Source organism: Melozone crissalis, unplaced genomic scaffold (assembly GCF_028551555.1).
Source record: "Melozone crissalis strain CALT ecotype California unplaced genomic scaffold, PUWL_Pcris_2 ptg000018l_1, whole genome shotgun sequence".
Taxonomy (NCBI): domain Eukaryota; kingdom Metazoa; phylum Chordata; class Aves; order Passeriformes; family Passerellidae; genus Melozone; species Melozone crissalis.
Genome location: NW_026535796.1, coordinates 3279413 through 3301015, shown reverse-complemented (window position 1 = coordinate 3301015; position 21603 = coordinate 3279413). Strand labels below are relative to the sequence as shown.

Sequence of the window (21603 nt, the reverse complement as noted above, 5' to 3'; positions counted from 1 at the left end):
CCTGGCCCTGGGGAGGGAGCAGCTGTCCCCCTGCCACCAATAAAGTCACTCTGGTATTTATTCCCTGTCCCCTTATCCCTGCATCCACCAGCACGGGGAGCCCTGGGGCTTGCCCCCTGGGAATTTTGGGATGAGTGGCTTTCCAGGATGATGAGGGCAGTGCTGAGAGGTGTTCACCCACCTCACCCTGAGTGGGGTTTGGGGACAGGAGGGACACGTCCTGCCCCAGGTGCCCCAGGCTGGGAGCTCCTCAGGGATGAGCAGAGCCACATCCAGGCTCCCATCCTTGGGGCACAGGGACATCCTTGGGTGCAGCTGAGGGTGGCGCCAGGGACACGCCGCATTCCCAGGGATGTGTTGGCATTCCTCAGAGAGACACGGCACAGGGGCGCTTCTCCACACCTTTATTGTCCTCGGTGGTGGCAGGAGGGCCGGGAAAGGGACAAGCCCTGCCAGCCACCGAGTCGGGGACACCTGGGATTCCCATCCCAGCTCAGGGCAGCCGGGACAGCCCCACCTTGTTGTTGGCCCTGTCGAAGATGACGTAATACTCCCGGATAAAGACATCCCCCAGGATCCAGAGCTCGCCCTCCTCCGTGGGCACATCCATGCCTTGCAATGCCAGGCTGCAGTACCCGTTACTCTGCTCCAAGGACATGGAAGGGGGTGGTCACCAGCTGTTGGATCCCTCCCTCTATCCCCACAAACCCATTCCCAGTGGGATGCTCACCCTTAACACATAGGCTCTGGGCGGCACTGGGAATTCTTTGCCATTGATATGGAAGATGAGGCTGGGAAGGTTTCTGACGGCCTCACAGCTGATCTGGGGAGGACACGGCAGGTTAGTGGTCATTCCAGCTGGGATCAAATGTCCTAAGGAGCATCCTGAGCCTCACCTCACCACTGGAGCTGGCACCAAGGAGCCTCATGAGGGTGCGGAAGGCCCGGATAGGAACAGCCAACAGAGTGGTTCCTGTATCCACAATGGCCTGGCACCCCGAGGAACAGGCCACTGGAGTCCCGCTGACAGAGACACTGGGAAGAGGGATGCAGAGTGAGCCTGGACTCCCTACAACACCAGTTGGAGGGCAGGGAATACTGGGAATACCTCTGCATGGAGATCTGCCAGTAGGTTTCAGCAGAGAGAGGGATCCAGGAGATGCCTCTGGTGGTGTAGTAGGGATCGATGGCACCGAAGAGGACAAAGCTCCCACCTTCGTCGTCCCTGGAAAGGGAGATCCATCTGGGCTGGTTCCCAGCCCACCAACACCTCCATTCCCATTGGAAAATGGGGCCAGTGTGAGGGAAAAGGGAGAAATCCTCAGCAGCTTTGGCTGGGATTTACCTGCTCAGGTAGACAGAGAAAAGATTCCTATCCACGAGGTTTTCCGTCATCATGTTGTCGAAGACAGGGGTGGCTCCGGAGGAGGCAATGCTTGGGAATGCCAATCCCAGGATGCCATCAAAGGGGGTGTAGTAGAAGAAATCCCCTGGTTCTGTCTCAGCCAGCCCAAAAATCTGGTTGCGGACGTTGATGCCGGCAACCTGGGAGAAAGGAGAGAGGTGTGGATTGGGCAGGATCCCGTGGGATCCCATGGGATGAGGGGGCTGGAGCTCCTGGCCGTACGTCGACGGTGTCGTATCCCAGGACCCCGGTCATGCTTCCCGTGCCGTAGGCGATGAACAGGGTGTCATTGGTGCTGAGGAACGTGGAGGATTCCGCGGGATTGAAGCGGTTGTGGTTCCCTGTGGGGGTGGGAAGGATGGGGATTGCCTGGGATTTGTGCCTTGGGAAAGACGGGCAGAGCCACGCAGGACTCCCAAAGGACACATTCCAGACTCATTCCAGACACCTACTGCAGGCTGGGCTGGAGCAGAAGACTGAGGGAACCCAGAGGTTGGAGGAGCCGGTGTCAAAGACCACAGTGAATTCCTGAGGTGGGGTCCCAATGGAGATGGTGCCAAAGTACTCATCCTATTGGAATGGGATTGGGAAGGGGTTAAGGGGATGGGGAAAGGAGAATGGGTAAGGGGGTAACGGAATAACTTACAGGGATGGGGAAGGGACTAGTGGAATGGATAACAGGCCAATGGGATGGGGAAGGAGCCAGTGTCCCCCTGTGCTCCCTGATCCCAGTTCCCAATCCCAGCCCCTCACATCCATGTAGTTCTCCAGGGGCTCCACGGCGATGCCCGGGAAATACTTGGCAGCCAGGTTGTAGGGATGCTGCTCCAGGTAACTCTCCAACAATCCCTGCTCCCGCAGCCTCTGCCGCAGCGACTTCATCTTCCTCAGGGGCACCCTGCGGACAGGGACCGGGATGCATCACTGGGATGTGCCACTGGGATCACCCCACATCCCTGTTTTGGGGACCCCCTGGGGCTCACCTGGTCTCGAGGCCCTGGGCCAGGCCCACCAGGGCGAGGAGCAGGAGCAGCTTCATGGTGGGAGCTCACGGAAAATGTGCCTCCGATCCCGGCCCCGCTCCTTATATCCTGGCTCCGGTGTTTGGCCGGAGGCCCCGATAAGAAAGGCAAACTGCTCCTGGGATGGTTATCAAAATGTCCTTAAGGGGGGTGGGAATGTCAAGCCAGGGGATCCCCGTATTCCCGGGGGGATTCAGGCCACAGGTATGTTGGGATGGGCAGGAAGCACTCCCGGTTATGCTGTGGGAGCTGGTGGGAATGCAGGGTGGTTTGTACCCTGAACCCTCTAATTCCTTGCTGGAGGGTTTGAGCCAGACGCTTCCAGGAATGGGGCAGGCACAGCTTCCCTGGGAATTCCATTCCCAGGAATGACTCACCACCCTCTCAAGGAAGAATTTCTTCCCAATATCCCATCGAAACCTGTCCTCTGCTACTAGGAAGCCATTCCCCCTTGTCCTGTCACTCCAGGTCCTTTTACAAAGTCCCTCTCCAGCTCTCCTGGAACTCCTTAAAGTACTGGAAGAGGCTTCAAGGTCTCTCCAGGTCCTTCTCCTCTTGCCAAGGCTCCATGAAGGATTTTCAGGCTGCCAGGTCCAGATTTTCCATTCTGGGAATCAGCCAAGGCTTTCTCCTTTCCAGCCCCCTACAACATATCCCATCCTTTTTTTTTCCTTCAGTGATAATCCAGCGCTCCATCCCTTTTCTCCCAACATTCCCCATCCAGGTTCTTCTTAATTTCACTCCCCCAGTGCAACCTAGCACGATGCCCTCAGATTGTTCTATCATTCTGAGCTGGGATGGGGCTGATTCCAAGGGAGGAATGCCAGCTGCAGCCTTAGGGAGCCTTTGATCTCCTCCAGGACAAGGTGACCGTTCAGGAGCCATGGATCCAGCACGTGGTGACGTGACCGAAGCCAAGTTGCCCAATCCCGCTCCTGTGACCTTCATCCAGAGCTTGGCTTTCCCCAGCTTGTCCCAGTTTTCCCCCAGTTCATGGACTTTGCATGTGGGAATGGAGTGACAGGAGAAGGGGAATGGCCCCAAACTGGAAAACAGGATATTGGGAAGAACCTCTTACCTGTGAGGCCTTGGAATGGATTTCCCAGAGAAACTGTGGCTGCCCCATCCCTGGAAGTGTCCAAAGCCAGGTTGGGGAAACCAACCTGGAATGCGTTCCTGTAGATTTTGGAGTTACCAAGTTTTCCTCCTTTTTTGGCCAGAATAGTAGAGAAAACAAAAATATTAAGCTTTCCCAGAGCTATTTATCCATTGAATTCCAAGAATGGACATCCTTAGGGACCAGGATTCCCGTTTTCTCAATGGGAAAAAAAAAACCAAACACATTTGCCCAATTATGGGAAGTTCTAGGACAAGCTTATTGTGCTGCTGGTAAATCCCATCCAAGCAGAACAATGGATGCAACAGGGATGGATTTTAGGATGGATGATATCCACAGAAGGAAGAAGCTGTGGAACTCAGGACTGGGGGAAAAATGGGAATTGCTATTTAGCACTAATTAAATCCAGACTAAAATCCGGGAGGATGGAAAAATAACCCCTTTTAGGGCGTGAAATGGCTTCCTGGGAGAGAAATCCTGGATTTTCCCGACCTTGGTGGGGAAATGGAGGGCACGAGATGCTGGATCCTGGAATGATCCATCCCGGTGCTTGGGAGCTCTGTGGATGGGAGCAGGTGGCCTCCCTGCCACAGCTCTCCTTGGCACCAGAGGGCACCACAGCATGCCGAGATCCCAAAAACCCCCAGCGGGAAAGATGGATCTGGAAGCTTTCCCTCCCTGTTGATGCAGCCGGGGCTGGGTGAGGATTCCCAGGCAATAAAACCTTCCCAGAATTTAGGCTTTTACCGGGAAAATTCAGATTTTTAAATGTCATTTTAACGTGGAAACACTCCTTGGGATGAATTTAACTTTCATGGGAATCACCCTCTGGATCAAACAGGGATTTTCAGGCTTTTGGGACATCGAAACTCGTTCTGACAAAACTTCCTTAATTTTATCTCTGCAGCCTCCCAAAAAATTCCCCTTATGGAGACAGAGCTTTTCTTGGAAATGGATTCATGAAGTCAACTTTTCCAGGCCCTGTTCCCAGTTTTTCTTGTCCCTTCCCTCAAGGCCTTTATCACACGGGTGCTTTATCGGAGCTGTCAGATGAAAGGAGGGAAACCTGACGCTCCTGAGGTGTCAAATTTCCAGGACTGGATTAAAAATATTTGATTAACTTATCAAAGAAGCCCAGGGATGTTGGCTGATCCTTGTGGGAAAGGAATTTGGCAGAACAGGACCTCAGGGTTCTTTTCTGACTTCAGGTCACCTTTTCCTACCTGCTGTGGGTGATTTTGGCTGGGATTAAGATATCATCCAAGGGAAAAAAACATGTGGAACCATCTTTTGTGGAAATTAAGGATATTAATAAGCAGCTACTGGAAATATCCTTCCAAACCCACCTGTTTATCCCAGACTTATTTCTGGATAACACTTTCAAATGGGTATTTTTCCATTTCTTCCGTGCAAATCCAAACACAATTTTCCCCTCTCCTCAAACCTTATGTTTTAATATAAAATGTTAATTAAACATTTTCCAGCTTTTCCAAGTCTGTGGAAACTGTTCCAAAAGAAGCCTGGAAAATGTTTTTTTCCTTTTGGCAAGTCAAGTCCCTTTTATTTCCCATGGCACTGGGGGTTTGACTCGGTTATCAGCCACGCTGGGAACAAATTGTCCTTGATTTCTCCAGAATTATTTGGGATCATATGACTCCCATTTGTGCCATAACAACTCTCAGGTGATGGGGTCAGAGGTGCCTTTCCCAGATCCCAGCACTTCTGGAACAGCTGGGTGACCTTGCCCACACTTCCAAAGTCTCCAGAAGGAGCAGAAATCATGGAGCTCTTCCCCTGCCCCATCCCTGCTTGGGTTTTGGCAATGTGGAGTTACAGGTGGAAAAGTGGAGGATTTTCCAAGCGTATTTTGGAAACTTTGGGTGATGGGACTGGAGCTTTCTCAGGAATACTCCTGTGTCATGAGAGGAGGAGCTAACCAGGTATTCCAGAGGAATTTGCTTTGATCCGGCTGGAAGAACCCGACATTTTCTGAATTTTTGGGGATATTGCCGAGGTCTGTATGTGCTTCTTAAACCACTTCCAACCTGGCCTCGGACACTTCCAGGTATGAAGCAACTGCAGCTTCTCCGGGCATCTCGCTTTGCCACCCTCACAGGGAAGGAAATATTCCCGATCTCCAACCTAAACCCGCCCTGTGGCTATGCCAAGCCTTTCCCCCTTTCCCTGTCGCTCCACGCCCTCCTCCAAAACCCCTCTCCAGCTCTCCCTGAACCCCTTACAGCCCGGAAACACGAAGGATATAATTCCTAGAGCAGCTACAGCTCGGGGAAAGCCCCGCGGGTAGCCAAAGAGCGATTATTGATTAAAAAATGCCATTAAATTGATGCGTGCTCCTGCCCCCCCCAACATGGCGGCGCTGGGAGGAACCATCCCCCTCACACCCAAGGGGGGGGAAGCAACCCTCCCGCCCCTCCGCGTGGCTCCGCCCACTTCCTGTTTGCTCCGGAAGCCGGAAGCGGCGGCGACCGGAGGGTCGCGGTGGCGCTTTGGTGAGTCCGGGAGAGGGCCGGGAATGGGAATAACGGGAATAACGGCGGGATAACGGGGATAATGGCGGTGCTCCCGCCACGGAGTTCGCTGCAGCCCCGCAAGTGGGCAGCCTTTTGCGTCCAGTTCTCTGAGCGCCTGTGGATGCTTCCCAGACCCCACCCCAAGCTTTCCCACTGCCGCCGTTCCCGCTTCTCCTTCTTAAACTCCATGAAAGTTCGCTGATACCCCCCCTAAAAACCCAAATCAGGTGATTTCTGCCCCACACCTGCAGCGCGGGATTTAATTCCCAGTTTTTCCCTCGGACAGGTTCGTCTGGATCGTGGGTTGGGCAACCCTGAGCCTCAGCGTGGCTGTTGCGGCATTCCCGGTGAAATATCCTTGGGATGAGAGGTAGAGGAGCTTGGAGTGACTAGGACAGCGCAGGTGTGTTGTGTTTCCTTGGTTTTAGGACATTTCCCACATTATTCCATCCCACTTCTTGGAATTTACAACACACACGGGATACTTGCTAAAGATATCAGACAGCTGGGAATACTCGGGGTGAATCATGGATATGGTGCAGGAAGTCCATAATTTCCCGGATCTTTTTGTTAATTACAATGAATTCCGTGGCAGGAGGGTGGAATGAGATGATCCCTGAGGTCCTTCCTAGACCTGGTCAGATCTCAGTTTCCTTGGTGGGATGGGATGGAGGCTGGAATTAGGTGGATTCTGGAATGGGATGGAGACATCCAGCTGGAATTTGCAAGTTGGGGCTGTAGGTGGATTTTTCATTGATAAAACACCCTGGGACACAGAGAATTCCATCCATCTAGGCTTGGGAAAGGGGGAAAAGTCTTTTCCCAAGCAGGAGTTAGTGGGGATGGTGTTTCTCCCTCTCAGTTAACAGAACCCAGTGCAGCTGCTCCAGGGGCTTTAACCACCCTGGATTTCAGCTAGAAACCTGTTCCCAGTTGGATCTGGGAATTGATTTGCCTCCTTTCCCACATCCCAGCAATCTGGGAGGATGGACACACTGAGGAACCGGACAGTGGAGGAGCTGCGGGAGCTGCAGGAGGATTCCCAGGAGATCGAGCGCTTGGCTTTGGAATCCCAGGAGGTTTGTGCCAGCAGGTGGCCCCGGGGTGTCCTTGTCCCCTTTCCTGTGCTCACCATCCCAAATCCCCCAGGTGCAGGAGCTGCAGCTGGAAAGGGAGATGGCCCTGGCTGCCAACCGGAGCTTGGCCGAGCAGAACCTCAAGTTCCAGGCGCCGCTGGAGACGGGGCGCAGCAACCTCTCCAAGAAATACCAGGAGCTGCAGGAGCTGGCTGGGAGGTGCAGGGAGCAGAAGGAGAAGCTGGGTGAGCACTGGCATCTTGGCCCAGGAGGGATTCTGCTTCCTGGAAAACTGATATCCCTCTTTTTTCCAGCAGCCGGAGAGATGGAGGATGTTATTCCTCTCGGGTTTCCCTCCTTCCATCAGCAGTTCCCAAGCCCTTTCCTGTGGGCTCTTTGCTGTTTTTTCCATGGTTTCTGTTCTGTGGTAGTGATTTTTCCTTGGTTTTTCTTTCCCCCCTTGTTTTTCCCAGAGAAATTCTCAGCAGCGCTGCAGCCTCAAACTTTGCTGGATCTCCTCCAGGTGGAAAGCCAGAAGATTGAAGAGGAATCTGAGGTGAGTTTAGGCCTTAAATCCATTGGAAATTCCAGTGATTCATCCTCAGAAGACGTGCAATTTAACCCAGTCCCTAAAATCATGGATTATCTTTGGAGTCTGCTGGGTTTTCTCCAAAGAACCTGGATCCATCCTTGTTTGTGTGTGGGAGAGACCTGAATCGGGATTTTAGGGAAGAGGAGCAGAGGGATGCAGTACTGGAGTGCAGGGACGAAGGAATGAGCCCGAGGCTGTTCCTCTCTTGCAGAAAATGGCCGAGAAGTTCCTGGAGGGGGAGGTGCCCCTGGAGACATTCCTGGAGCAGTTTTCCGGGATGAGGAAGTTGTCCCACCTGCGCCGGGTCCGAGTGGAGAAGCTGCAGGAGCTTGTGAGGAAGTCGGAGGGATCCCAGGAGCGCCCCAGGGACTCTCAGCCTCCTCGTCCTCCTCCTCCTCACGTTCCCACGGATCCACCAAAGCCCTTCCCGTCGGGATCTCCGGCTTTCCCTCTGCCCTACAGCCCGGCTCCAGCCCTTCCTCCCGGCCCCGCTGCCCACGGAGCGCTTCCTCCCGCCCCTTTCCCGGGATCCCCGGGCACCGTGGGACACGTGGCTTCCTCCCAGCCCAGCTCCCAGCCCTCCTTTCCCTACCCTCTCGCTCCAGCTCCCGGATATCCGGCGGCTTCCGCTGCTGACTCTGCGCCAGGCTATCCCAGATCCACCTCGGGAGGCTTTTCCTGGTCTCCATCCCGGGGCCCAGCGCAGCCCTTGCCCTATCCTGCTCCCCAGCCCTCTCCTCCCCCTGCCAGACCGGGATACTCTCCCTACATCCCACCTGGACCAGGGAGACCGCAGTGTCCGTACCCCACTCAGCCCCCTCTCCCGAATTTCCCGATCCCAACGCAGGCTCCCTATCCCGGGCCTCCCCCACCCTTTGGATACCCCCCACCTCCGAACCCTCAGCGTCCTACCTGGCCTGGATACTAATCCAGGACTTCTGGGAAGCATCCTGTGCTGATTCCTCCTTTTTTTGGGGACTGAGGAAGAGGAGGGATTGCAGAGTGTTGCTCCTGGATCCGTCGGTGCAAAGGAATTACGCGGGATAAGTCACGGCTCCGGAGGTCGGAGCGAGAGGCAGAGCCAGACCAGCAGAAATCCGGAGAGGAGAAACTTCCAGGGAAACCTTGGAGCACCTTCCAGTGCCTAGAGGGGCTCCAAAAGAACTGGACAAGGACTTGGACAAAGACTCGGAGTGATGGGATAACGGGGAATGGTTTCACGCTGTCAAAGGGTGGGTTTAGGTGGGATTTTGGGAAGAAATTCTTCCCTGTGATGGTGATGAGACCCTGGAATGGATTTCCTAGGGAAATCATGGCAGCTCCATCCCTGGAAATATCTGAGGCCAGGTTGGACAGGGCTTGGAGCAAGTGGAAAGGGATTGGAAGTGGCTGATCCCTAAGATCCCTTTTCACCCAAAGCGTTCCAGGGCTGTCAGTGGGAGTTGATGATTCCCACCCGGGCCTGGGCAGCCTCCAGTGTTCCCGACCTCCTGTGTGGTTTTTCAGGCTCCTCACATCTCCCTTCTCAGGAAACACTTGGAAACGGAGGGAATGACAAACGATGGAAACGGGATTTGCTTTGCTCAGCACTTTATCCTTCAAATCCTGCCTGTATCCCTTTAAGTTATTTATAAGGAACGGTTACTAATGGACTAGGATGAGGGATTGATGGAAGCAATTCCATCCCTGGGATTAATTAGAATAATAAAACTGGATGAATTAATTGCACTGTGGAGTCGTGGCCCTGGTTACTTTGGGAAGCAACGGAACATCTGGATAAGGATTGATCCCTTTTATCCCTTCCTGGCATCCAACTTCTTTGGGATCCCATCACTGAAATCTTTCACCCCCTCCCAGAACAATCTTCAAGCCTGCTTCAATTCCTGCTTTTCTTGCATTTATCCCTGGGATAAAAACCAGGGAAAAAGGAGTTTCCCTGTCCCACTTTTCCCTCCTGACTGGGGGTTTGGAGTCACACTGGGATAATGGAAGGAAGAGGACAAGGTGTAATTAGTACAAAACCCCAATTTTATTACAGGTATTTGTTATTAAATATCTCAGTCTCATTCTCAGTATTCCCACCCTTGCATCCCTATCCTTTATCCATCATCCCAGCTCTTTGTCCTGGTTTGGAGAAGCTGGTGGTCCCACTATTCCAAAGGGATAGTGGGAACCTCTTAAATTCCTATAAATAGCTTAAAAAAAAAACCAAACAAAAACCTCCTTTTCTCCTGTGAGGAGGCTGGGAAGAGCTCCTGGAAGGATGCTGGAATGCTGGGATGCCCCCAAAGCTGAGGTGGGAGGTGGGATCAGCTCCTTTGGGAAGCAGGGAATCACACCCTGCGGGCAGAGTGCAGGTCATAGTCACTGTCCGAGGAGTTATCTGGAGGGTTGGAACGCCGGCACGCTGCTTCCAGAGCTGTGGAGAGCACGGATACCCCTCACTGGATGCACATCCATGGAAAAGGAACGGGGAGGAGCCACTTCCAGCACTGACCTGGGTAAGCAGAGAGCTGGGAGCTCTTTTTGGGGGGCTGAGCGTAGTCGTTGTCCCCTCCCTGTCCCCGAGGCCTCGGAGCGGTGCTGGAGCGGTGGAAGGACACTGGGGAAGACAGCAGGATTGGGATTTTGGCGTTGGAACTGCAGCTTGGAGGGAACAGACCAACCCGGGAAGGGGCTGAGTAAAACTGGTCCCTGCTCCAGGCCCACTTCCCCTGGGTGAGTTATATTCCAAAAGGAAGTGAGATCCAAGGCCCTTGTGCCAGGATCCAGGGGGGAACAGCTCACCCAGACCCCAGATCCATCCCCAGGAACTCCAAACCCCATTCCCAGCTCTCCAGCCAGCAGCTCCTCACCCGTCTGGTTGAGTCCCGTGGGGCCGATCCACTGGCGCTGCTTCTTCTTGGAAACTGAGGGAGAGGGGGAATTGTGTCTCCAAGGATCTTCCCGACCCTTCCTCCAGCTGCCTCCCCCCTGCCAGCCCCATATGTCACCCCCAATAATCCCCCCCTTCCCAAAAATCCCCCCCCCCAGGATCCTCCACCTGCTCTTTTGTGTCCGCTTGGAGCTTAATCCCTCTTCCCACTCCCACACTCCATGTGGGACAGGCTTGGGGACAATGGGGCAGGTCTGGGGATAATGGGACGGGGGATCCGTCAGGCTGAGCAGCCAAATTCTGCCCCAAGGAGTTTAGGGAAGCATCCAAGGAGCTGCCAGCCCTGAGCCAGCACGTGGGCATGGTGGAGTGGGAGAAGGAAGAAAAGAAGGATGAGGATCCCGAGGTTGTCCCCTACTTCTCTTCATCAGCTTCCGATAGGCAGGAGGGCCACAGATCAGGGAAAGGATGAGGAAAAGCAGCAGGGCCAGGCAGATGCTCACGACGGTTCCAGCAGATGTTCCCGTGGGAAGCGGCTTTGAGTCCTGGCCTGGAAAGAGCACGGGTGTCACTGGATGTGTCCAGCTGGAGGTTGGTGCTGAGATGTGAACATCCATTACCCCGCCAGGAACCCAAATCCCACCTGGATTTGGTCCCCCCATCCCTGCCCATTCCATAGGAGTGGGAATTGCAGCTCCCAGCACGGATCACGTGGCTTACACACAACTCTGGTCCGGGAGCAGCTCCGGCTATTCCCAGGCTTGGGCTGGCAGAGGTGCAGGGGTTCAATCCCACAGGTGACTCCCGTCGAGGGAGGCTCCCGAATTTCCATGCTGGAGGTGAGATTCCCGCAGCCCAGCTCCCGGCAGATCTGCCGGCCGTGCCTGTCTCGCTGCGCTGCTCTGGACTCACACAGATCCCACCACTGTCCCTCATGGAACACCTGGATGTCCCCTTCGCACGGCGTGGGGCCAGCTGCCAGCCTCCGCAGGGCCCGCGGCTGGGAATCTGGGAGAGAGAGCACATCCACAGGGAGAGGGGTTGGATCCACGGGGAGAGGGGTTGGATCCACAGGGAGGGGCCAGACCCGTGGGGAGGGGTGAAATCCACGGGTAGAGGGAGCAGATCCATGGGTACAGGGGGATCAGACCCATGGGAAGACAGGGAGCAGATCCATGGGTACAGGGAAATCAGGCCCATGGGAAAACAGGGGTCAGATCCATGGAGTGGGGTCAGAGCTACCAGGAGAAGGGAGTCAGATCCATGGAGATGGGTCAGACGTGTGGGAAGAACAGCCAGAACCACAGGGAGAGAGGAGTCGGACCCACAGGCAGACAGGGATGATATCCACAGGGATGCCGCTGGCACATGCTCCTCCTTCTCCCAGCAACAGCCCCTGGCACAGGGATGCTCCCGGCATCTCCTCTCATGCCACAGGGATTGAACCAATCCAGGCATGGAAGGGCTTTGAACTCTTCCCATGGGAAATGCAGCATGGAAGCCTGCTCTGCCAGCTGCCACAGCCCGTTAAACCCCCAAATCCCACGGGATTCCAAGCTGGGCAGATGGCAGGACTCACAAGGAGCCTGCTCCGAGCTTCATGGCTTGGCTCCCTGTGCCATGGAGCTGGCACGGAGCTGATTTCCAGGGAAACACTCATGGAAAACGACAGGGAGACAGGCCTGTAGCTGGGAGATGCTCATGGCAGGGGAAAGATGCTCTGGCAGGGACATGCCTGTAGCAGGGAAGAGGCTCATGGAAAAGAAGGGATATGCCTGTGGCAGGGAAGATATCCGAGGACATGCCCGAGGCAGGGAGATGATCGGAGCATGGAGATGCCCGAGGCATGGAAGTTGCTCAGCCTGGTGCCTGCCAGTGCTCCCCACTCCCAGCTGGAATTTGGGATGCTGCCATCCCTCCGGGGCTCATCCTCCTCGGCACTGCCGGGAACCGAAATTTCCTGTTTTGCCTTCGCACCCCGGAGAGGAAGAGCAGGAGTGGGTGGATGGGGCCCATGGGGCAGCCTGGGATGGGGCTGGTTCTCGGTTCCGGGCCCCAAAATCCCCCCGGGGTATCCCACCGGGGCGGAGGAGCAGGGAATGGCGGGCGCTGCAGGCCCGTTCTCACCTGAGCAGGTGATGAAGGCGGGCGCTTTCCCCCGGGAGCTGCTCCTGTTGAAGCAGTCCAACAGGGAGCGGCTCCCGCAGGATTCCACCGCCTCCCACCGCACCGGCAGGTGGATCCCTGGGTCGGGCTCGCCGTGGCTGCTCCCAGCGGTGCCACAGTGCAATTCCTGGCAGATGAGGGTGACCAGATGTGTCCGGGAGCGCGGGATGCTCGCCACGGCCCCCCACAGCCCCTGCTTGTGCAGCTCCAGGAAGCCGGAGCAGCTGAAATTCCCGTCCACCAGCCGCAGCCTGGGGGGTCCTGGGGAGGGATTGGGGATGGAAGAGGAAGTGTTATGGATTGGGATGGCAGTTTTCCCACTATCTAGCGGGAAGTTCCCAAATTTGAGGCTACGGGTTCCTTGGGATGAGGCGCTTACCCGTGGGCTCCGGGGTGGTGGTCGGGGGTGTGGGTGGGGGCTTGGGAGTGGTTTTCACCGGCTCTGGAATGAGAAGAGAGGGGCCACGTGGGCATGGATGATCCCTAGGGATTGAGGTGGCCGGGCTGGGGGTCCAGGCTCACCTCCACAGGCAACAATGACGTGATCTGTGCAGTTTTCCAGTTCCCATTGGCATTTAGGCAGGGAACTGCACCTCCTGGCCAGACTCTGTAGCCCTTTCCCACCGGGAATGTTGAACTCCAAGGGCTCAGAGGTCGGGGGGCCGCACTCCAGCCTCTGGCAGATCCAAGCCAGGTCGCCCATGCTCACGCTCTCCCAGCAAATCGGTCTCCATTGGTTTTCCAAGTTCACCTCCAGTATCCCAGTGCAGCGGCAGCCGCCTCTGGTGAGTCTCAGGTCGGATTCTGTGGGAAAACACCATCATTAGGGGCTTTCCTTCCTTTCCCAGCAGGTTTTCACCCTGGGAATGATGGAAAAGCCCCTGGTGGGGGCCTTGGGAAGCAGCACAAGGAATGGGAGCATGGAGGGCTCAAGGGAATGTGGGGGCCTGAGCTGGGACCCCGCGACTCCGCTTCTGGATGATGCAACTCCAGCACCCGCCATGCTCACGGAGCTCTGGAGGCATTCCCAAAGGCTGCTCCCAAATTCTCACCTCCAGGGATCCGAGTGGCTCCTCCATGGTCGGGGATGGCTGCAAGAAAGAGCGGAAATGGTGCGTCAATCCTGCATCCCGCCCTGCAGACCCGAGCCTGGGACAGCGGCTCCGCTGCTCACCCCATTCACGGTTATTTTGAGGAAAAGGCAGATTTTGTGGGAAAACTCGGATTTTGGGGGGAGAAAGGTGACTTGCCGACTCCCCACCTGTCTGCTGGGGGATTTTTAGGGCTGAGAAAAGACAAGGGCCCTGCAAGTTACCGCTGATTAGCCCTGCTCCTGGGTGGAATGTTCAGGAACGGTGCCATGAAGACAGAGGGAAGGGCAGGAGCTGTCAGGGAATGAGGATGTGGGGATACCTGGCCGCCCTCAGCACCACTGGCTCAATCTGGGGACCCCAGGGTGATGTGGGTGGGGGTTTGGGGGTCACCAGGGCGCTTCCCACCCCAAGCCCCAGACTGTGGCTGGCTCAAGGTGCGGATCCCGCCCGGAGCGGGAGAACCGGGAGGGCTCTGCCGCGGGATCTGCGCAGTGCAGCGAGGTCAGGGTGCCCGGTACTCACCCCACATTCCCAGCAGGAGGCACAGGACGGGCAGCCGGGCTGCCATGGGCTCCGCTGGTGCCATGGGGGCACGGGAGGCTCCGGGGGCTGCGCCGCCTCCGCTGCCCGGCCCGGAGCAGGCGAGGGAGGGGGCCCGGACAGGAACCGGCTGTTTTTCCTCCCTCTGTGGTTTTTTGACGTCACCCCTGGGCCCGTTTGAAGACTCTGTTGCCTCCCTGGGTCCCGCCAAGCACGAGAGGAAAGGGGTGAGAAACATGTGGGGCTCAGCCCCCACCAGATCCCCGGGTCTCTGCAGTGCTGGGAAGGGAGGTAGTGAATATATCCAGTGCCGAAGGAGATCTGGGGGTCCCCAAGCCCCCCAGGGTTACAGAGGAGTCGATGCCCATCCTGGCATCCCCTAAAACCCTGTGATTACCCCCAGGAGTGCGATGGGGGAAGGTTTTATCCAGGCACATCCCAGGTTCTGGCATTCTAGGGACACCCTACACCCCTGCAAGGGCACGTGGGGCACCAGCGGTGCTGGACCCGGCCAGGACAGAGGCGTTAATTGATTGTGCCCTAATTGAATGCTCTGAATCCAGGTCAGGCATGCTAATGAGGCAGCTGTTTTCCATTGACTCCGTGGTAGTCCTGCTGGAAGAGGAGATGGATGTAACTTCCTATCCCATCCTGCTCCAGCACCCGTGGATGCTCCAGTCCCCAGTCCTGGAGTGGGATCTCAGCATCTGGGTGCTCCCTGTAGCCAGCACTCATTCCCATCCCACTTATCCCAGGGTTTCTGCTGATCCTGATGGGAGCAGGCCCTGTTGGAATATCCCACATGGGGGCCCTGGAGCTGCCCACCACCCACTTGGGCTTTGAAAATTCCCTGGAAAAGGGGTGCAATTCCCAGGCCTGCTCTCAGGGTTCAGTGGAGGGTCTGCAAGCTGCAATCCCTCAAAATCAACCTGAAATTTGGGATTCCCCTCAAATATCCCAGGACTCTGTGCCTCTAGGAAAGATCCTGTTATCCAGGGGTGTGTGACCCGCATGGATATGGGGTGCTTGGGGCCCAGCCCTCCCCTCAGAGCCTCTGGAGGCCATGAGATCCCAGGGGTAGGATTTGGCTTTGGATGGAGCCTCCGCCTTGCCTCGGGCGCTGCGAGTCAGCTCAGCATCCTGAGCGTGCCGTGGCAGCTCGGGATGATTGGAATCCCTTCCCGGGGGGGGTTTGGGGGGCGCTGGGAGGTGCTGACAACGCTGCCAGCCGTGAGGAGCCTTTCAAAAAGCAGGAGCTGCCTTAGGAGCGAGCGGGAAGGGGCTTGTCGGCTGTCGGCACGCTGCTGGGATCATAATGATGAGGAAAAGGGGGATTTTCGGGGCGGGAGCAGCTCGGAGGAACGGCTGGCACTGATGTGGCTGTGTGGGGATGGAGGTGACACCTTGGCTGGGTTGTCAGCTCCAAGGGCACTGGTGCCGCCAGGATGTTGGTATCCCCAGGGAATTGGTGCCCCCCAGGGCTTTGGTACCTTCCAGGGCTTTGTTATCCCCAGGGAATTGCTGCCCTCCCTGGAATCAGCACCCTCAGCACGCTGCTACCCCTCTGCACATCGGGATACCGCCCAGTGCATCCACATCCCTGAATTTTGGGACCCCTCCAGGGCATCAGGATCCCCCGCAATTCATCGATCCCTCCAGGCTTTTCCATGCCCCAATCCCAGCGATCCCAGCACCATCGCCTCCCTCCCAGCCCCCCGGCAGCCGGAGCAGGGCTGGGGCACCCCCCGTGCCCGCGGCGCTCGCAGCCCGCGCCTCGCCGTGCCCTTTGTCGGGGTTTTGCTGCTATTTTGGGATTTCCTCCGTTGTTGCGGCTCCTTTGTGCGGGGCCTCTCGCTCACAAACAGCTGGAGGATGTGGGGGGGCCCACATTTTCCACTTGGGGTGCAGCTGAACCCCGACCTGCTCCCCTGGGAGGCAGAAATCCGACGGCAGGGCCGGAGAGGGAGCAGCCGGCTTGGGATGGGGTGGGATGGGATGGGTGGCAGGGAAGGGGCAGAGGGGTCCCAGTCCTGGGGTGGTGGGTGGGTGCTGTGCCCCCTCCCAGCTGGGAGCACCCCAAATCCCAAAGCTGGGATGGTGCTTGGCTCCAGCTTCCTGCTGGGATATGGATGGACTGGGAGGTGCTGAAGGGTTTGGGGGCTGTATCCCACCCTCACAGGGCACCATCCCACGGGTTTGGGGTGGCACCTCAGTGGCTTCCCTTCCAGCATCCCTGGAGCCTTCCTGGTCAGGATTTATGGGCAGCGTGTTCCCGGGATGGGGACTGTCCCAGAAGGGTGTAGGCAAGCTCTGGGGGGAGACATGGGACTTCCATGTCTGCCCTTCCTGCAGTTTAATTTCCACCCCTGGTGCCATGGAGCTGGATCAGGGCCCTGCCTCCCCCTTCCCTGCTCCTGTGGGCTGGGAGTGGGATATTTGGCCATCTCTGTGTCACTTAGTGGACGAGTGGGAGCACTTGGTGGCCCAGCCTCACTGCAGGGCTGGTGACACCCCTATGGACAAGGGACAAGGTGGGAAAAGCTTTTAATGACAGCACAGAGGAGATGGCTGGAGAATTCTGGAGGAGATAGCTGGAGAATTCTGGAGGAGATAGCTGGAGAATTCCAGGAGATTCGGCCTCTGGAGTGGTGGGGCAGGCTCAGTAGGCAGAGCCCTGGATGTCGTCGTAGTCGCTGCCCTCGGAAAAGTCGGGATCCTCCCCATGTTCCCCCGAGGGATAGGATGGATCTGACCAGCCTGCAGAGACAGAGCCCGTCAGGAGGATTTGGGCACCCCTGGAACTCCCCGTGTGCCCCATCTCCAGCGCAGGATCCTCACCTGGATGTGGGGAGGGGTCTCCGGGGGGCTCCCTCTCCTGCTCGTTCTCGTACCAGTCTCCCGAGGAGGTGCTGGAGCTGCCGTCGGGATCGGGATCTGCCGGAGCCGCAGGTGCCCAGGGCTGGGAGGGCGCTGGGGCGGGCGCTGCCGGGGGAGCTGGGGGCGCTGGGAGGAGCAGAGTCACTGGCTGGCACTGCCCAGCCCTGCTCCCACTCCCTGGGGTCCCATTTCCTCACTGAGGCTGAACCCATCCATCTTCCCATCCTTGGGGTCCCTCCATCCCTGCTCCCATCCCTGCTCCTCTACCCGGGGTCCTTGAACTCTCATTCCCTCCCCATCCCTGTGGTCTCTGCCTCCCTTCTTCCCATCCTTGGTGTCTCCCCATCCCTGCTCCCATCCCTGCTCCCACACTTCCCACCTGTGCTGTAGCCGTGGACAGGGGGGGGAATGCTGCCATTCCAATAGGGCTCCGTGGATGAGGATGAGCTGGAGGAGTTGCGGAGTGGGGGGCCCGGCCTGGCCAGCTCTGTGGGAATAAGGGCATCAAATGTGGGAACAAAGAGATTGGAAAAGGGCATGGCCACCCTTCCATCCATGGGAGAGACCCCCCTTGTGCCATACCATCCGCAGGGAATGGCTCCATCCTCTCCTGGCTGGGTCTTGGAAGGAGGAGATCCTCCCTGGGATGCCGGCGCAGGGAGTCTGTGGGAAGGCCAGAGGGGTGGGAACATCCTGGGTGACAGGGATCCCGGGACAGGGCCTCAGGGATCCCAGAGAAAGCGGGATGCTCACTGTAGAAGGTGGACAGGGCGATGGGAGGCTTGCTGCTGAACTCATAATATTCCGAGTTGGAATCAGAATCCTTGGAAATGCCTTTGACCAGACAGTCTGGGGGGTGACAAGGGGATGTGGCATCTGTCACCAGCTGGCACCTCTGGCCCCACAGCCCCTGGGGGGACCTGCCAGACCCACCTGATCCTTTGGGAAGGCTGGTGGGAGCCTGCCTGTAGTCGTTGGGGATCCCGGAGGGTGCGTTGGGGCTCTGGGAGCTGTGGGTCACCAGGACTGGCATGGGAGTTCCCAAGGAGGACATGGCTGTGGGGACAAGGGGATGGACACACTCCATGGCTCAACTGAGCTCAGAAAGTGGGGATTGTGTCCCAGTTCTGTGTCCAGACCCAGAATTCCTTACCACTCCTCTTCCTCAGCCTCAGCAGGGCAGCAGAAAAGGCCAGCACGGAGAGCAGGAGCAGCGCAGCCAGCACCAGGCACAGGACAAAGAGGGGACTGTCCACCAGTGGTGTCCCCAGGGTCGGGGTCCCCTCCTTGGCTGGGACAGAGAATGGACACAGCTCATCCCACAGGAATCTTACCTCCTGGGAATTGTACCCTGATCCCAGGGAATGGCCAAGGGCTCGGACACTCACCCTGCAGGACAGTGACATTCCTGGGCATCACCTCAGCCACTGTGGGCATTGGCATCTCCAAACCCTGGGAGCCTGGAAAGGGCAGGAACAGAAATCGGATGCTTGGTAGAGAGCCGGGCCCAGGCCGTGCCTCAGATCCCATCGGGAAGGATGCGGTACCGTTGCAGATGACCCCGGCAGCCCCGGATTGGTAACAGGGCGCGGATTTGTTGAAGGTCCAGTGGCACTGTGCCAGCGAGGGCTGCAGGCTCCCGCACATGTACGTCATCTTCCCGGGCAGCGTGTGTGGGAAGGCTGGCCGCTGGAGCACATCCCCGCATCCCAGCGACCGGCACAGCACCGTGGCCTCCGTGTCGTACCAGGTGCTGTTACACACCGTGCTCCAGGTGCCTCGGAAAAACACCTCCACCCTGCCGGCACACGCATCCCGGCCTCCGGAGAGCCGCCACTCCTGGTGCTCTGCGGGAAGAGCGTGGCGGTGAGGATGTGCCATGCACATCCCCAGCTCTGGAATGTTCCAAACCCACCTGAGCAAACCACGCCGGCGTCCTCCTTGTGGCTGCAGTCGTGCTCCGTCGTGGTGGCCGGGCATTCCCAGAGGTGCCGCTCGTGTCCCTGGCATCCCACGTCATCCCGGAGGATGGGGCCGTGCCCGCGGCCGAAGGCGGCGTTGCCGGGGGCTCTCACGGCGCGGCCGCACCGCAGCTGGCGGCACACCACGTCGGCGTCGGCAATGTCCCAGCCATCGTCACACACCGTGCCCCACGTCCCCTCCTGCTCCAGCTCCACACGACCCTCACAGCGGCTCCGGCCGCCCGCCAGCCGCAGCGCTCTGGGAGCTGCGGGATGCACCAGGAAGGGTGAGCTGGTGTCATCCCAGAATCCCGAAAAGTGGGTGCAGGGATGTCCCTCACCCTCCCACACTCACCTGGAGTCACCGAGGTGTTCCCTGCCGGAGTGCTGGGAGGTTCCGTCGTTTCTGTGGGGACTGTGGGGAGAAAGGACACAGGGATGAGGAACTGAGCCCCCCAGGATTCCCAGTTTGGAAGGGTGCATCCGAAACCCACCAAAATGTGGCCAAGAGGATTCTCCCAGCTTTGAGCGGCACAGCGGGCATCCCCCCGGGCTCTGGCAAAGTCATAGAATTGTTGCATCCCAAAAATCAATCCCTGTGTGCCCCAGGATGTTTCTCAGGGCTAAATCCTGGTGTGGGATCTGCTGGGAGAATTTGGCCTTAAATATGGGAATACTGGGACACGACTCAGCGGTGGAAGAGCTGAAATTCGGGATGTTATCCTGCATCCGTGTTGTTCCCGCCTTCCGGTTCATCCCTGCAGACACAGAGGGGCTGGACCTGTCCATACCCACCTGCCTACACCCATTCCAGAGCCACAGGTGAGTGGATGATCCAGTTATCCCCAAAAATGCCCCATTTGTCCCCTCCAGGGGGAAGGATTCAGCCCCAGAAGTGAGGCATCCACTTGGGTGGGGTGGGATCCACTGGGGCTGCTTGGGTGGGAACCCTGGGAAGAGCCACCAGAGCTGGTGCAGTGTGGATTTGGGTTACAATGTTCAAGGAAAAGGCCAGGGATGAGGGGAGAAGGTGGGAATGAGCTGCTCCAGTGGGGACGGAGGTGTGACGAGGGCGGAAATGGGGTGATGGGGTGATGGGGCCGTTTCCTGATCAATGGGAGGCCTCGAAGCAGCTCCTGGCAGACATTTTGGCAGCTGAACAATCCCAAATCCTGCCAGGGTGGGGAGGACAGGTGGCATCACATCCCAAAACCATCCAGGGGGTACATGTGAGACAGGATGGGCTTCAGGCCCTGAGTGTCCTCCTGTTCCTGAAGTGATTGTAGGTGGGATGGCTCTGAGAGCACCTTTAGGGGCTTAGGGTCCTCTTCTAGGGATTCCCAGGGTGCTTTTTGGGGGATCCAAGGGGACCTTAACATTTAGGAGAATCCCCCAGCCTTAGGGCATCCTTTCAGGGCATCCCTTTCCCTCTGAGTGTGTTGAGGGGCAGCATCCTCCACCACTGACACCCCTGTTGGGGACCCCCCCGGACCCCCAGTGCTCCCCATCCCAGGGAGGTGGCAGCTCCTCGACCCCCAAATCTGTGGCTCCACCACCCCAAGGTCCCAAGAGAGCGACAGCAAGGGCCAGGATGGGGACAGTGACGTACCTCGTGCAGGTGCCGCGGCAGAGAGAGCCACCAAGAGCAGGCAGAGCCCCCCCATGCCATCAGCGGGGCAGCCCCATGGGATTTAGGGCTCTGGGATTCGGGGGTCCCCCTCTCAGCAGCCTGGGGACATGGCTCGGCCGTGCCCCCGCGCTCCGGCAGCTCCGGGACTGTGGCGGTGGGCAGGAAGCCGACTCAGTGCTCTGGGGTGGAGGAGGTGATGGGGTGGCTCCATCCTGCCCTGGCGGGGAGGAAGCAGGGTTTTGGGGAACCCAGAGACCCTCCGGGGCACGGGAACCTCGTGGGTCTGCTGCTCCCAGCCCGGGGGACACAGATCTGGTGGAGCCATCGTGATCCACAGCTCGCTTGTGCCTCTGGGTCGTGGATTTGGGGTGGCGGCACAGGGGGCTCGGGGCCTCCCGAGGTGTGGGACATCTGTGGAGTGATGAAGAGCCAGGAATTCCCCTCTTCTCCCTGTGTTTTGGAGTCAGTTACCTGCAGCTCCACATCCTGGGCATCTTCCAGCACATGCAGGATCACCCCAGAACCCTCCAGGAATATTAGGTGAGGGTAAGGGTGGAATTTCCACGGGTGGGAGGTGCGGCATCCCAGGAGACATTGATCCCCACCGTGGGTGAGGGCTGGGATGCAGCTGGACGCCTGGGGACCCAGGATGCTGGGAAGGGGGGGCAGGACTCCAGTCACCCCATCTCAGCAGGGTTTTGGGAAGTTTGGGGAAGC

The 21603-nt window shown here is 57.8% G+C and overlaps 4 protein-coding genes across 4 annotated transcripts; 1 reads left to right on the top strand and 3 right to left on the bottom strand.

Moving 5' to 3' along the window:
• Positions 1–493: 493 nt before the first annotated feature.
• On the bottom strand, positions 494–2476 carry LOC128936306 (pepsin A-like). The gene is made up of 9 exons (XM_054275141.1): positions 2389–2476; positions 2159–2303; positions 1858–1975; positions 1628–1746; positions 1346–1545; positions 1109–1225; positions 897–1035; positions 731–823; positions 494–643 (listed from the first exon to the last, which is right to left on the bottom strand). The coding sequence occupies exons 1-9, from the start codon at positions 2442–2444 to the stop codon at positions 494–496; spliced, it is 1137 nt and encodes a 378-aa protein (XP_054131116.1). The 5' UTR covers positions 2445–2476.
• A 3532-nt stretch (positions 2477–6008) lies between these two features.
• VPS37C (VPS37C subunit of ESCRT-I) lies at positions 6009–9471 on the top strand. Its single transcript, XM_054275142.1, has 6 exons — positions 6009–6054; positions 6362–6478; positions 7050–7154; positions 7225–7396; positions 7625–7707; positions 7955–9471. Exons 3-6 carry the CDS (start codon positions 7062–7064, stop codon positions 8669–8671), a joined length of 1065 nt encoding a protein of 354 aa, XP_054131117.1. The 5' UTR covers positions 6009–6054; positions 6362–6478; positions 7050–7061; the 3' UTR covers positions 8672–9471.
• Positions 9472–10076: 605 nt separating this feature from the next.
• Positions 10077–14446, bottom strand: CD5 (CD5 molecule). The gene is made up of 10 exons (XM_054275135.1): positions 14401–14446; positions 13837–13875; positions 13307–13588; positions 13164–13226; positions 12746–13045; positions 11339–11626; positions 11037–11168; positions 10599–10652; positions 10241–10345; positions 10077–10162 (listed from the first exon to the last, which is right to left on the bottom strand). Exons 1-10 carry the CDS (start codon positions 14444–14446, stop codon positions 10077–10079), a joined length of 1395 nt encoding a protein of 464 aa, XP_054131110.1.
• A 2631-nt stretch (positions 14447–17077) lies between these two features.
• CD6 (CD6 molecule) lies at positions 17078–20920 on the bottom strand. The gene is given in 13 exon segments (XM_054274942.1): positions 17078–17175; positions 17257–17421; positions 17675–17782; positions 17878–17958; positions 18049–18144; positions 18229–18351; positions 18449–18586; positions 18684–18755; positions 18843–19155; positions 19158–19522; positions 19612–19671; positions 19940–20014; positions 20866–20920. Coding segments are annotated over 13 exon segments (1749 nt in total).
• Positions 20921–21603: the final 683 nt, after the last annotated feature.

Coding starts and splice junctions, on each gene's coding strand:
- LOC128936306 (XM_054275141.1), bottom strand. CDS start 2,444: ATGAAGCTGCTCCTGCTCCTCGCCCTGGTGGGCCTGGCCCAGGGCCTC. Junction 1,226..1,345: donor TTCTCTGTCTACCTGAGCAG/GTAAATCCCAGC, acceptor CTCCCTTTCCAG/GGACGACGAAGGTGGGAGCT. Junction 1,036..1,108: donor TGGCAGATCTCCATGCAGAG/GTATTCCCAGTA, acceptor CCCTCTTCCCAG/TGTCTCTGTCAGCGGGACTC.
- VPS37C (XM_054275142.1), top strand. CDS start 7,062: ATGGACACACTGAGGAACCGGACAGTGGAGGAGCTGCGGGAGCTGCAG. Junction 7,155..7,224: donor TGGCTTTGGAATCCCAGGAG/GTTTGTGCCAGC, acceptor CAAATCCCCCAG/GTGCAGGAGCTGCAGCTGGA. Junction 7,397..7,624: donor GGAGCAGAAGGAGAAGCTGG/GTGAGCACTGGC, acceptor TGTTTTTCCCAG/AGAAATTCTCAGCAGCGCTG.
- CD5 (XM_054275135.1), bottom strand. CDS start 14,446: ATGGCAGCCCGGCTGCCCGTCCTGTGCCTCCTGCTGGGAATGTGGG. Junction 13,227..13,306: donor CGTCATTGTTGCCTGTGGAG/GTGAGCCTGGAC, acceptor TTCTCATTCCAG/AGCCGGTGAAAACCACTCCC. Junction 13,046..13,163: donor CACCACCCCGGAGCCCACGG/GTAAGCGCCTCA, acceptor ATCCCTCCCCAG/GACCCCCCAGGCTGCGGCTG.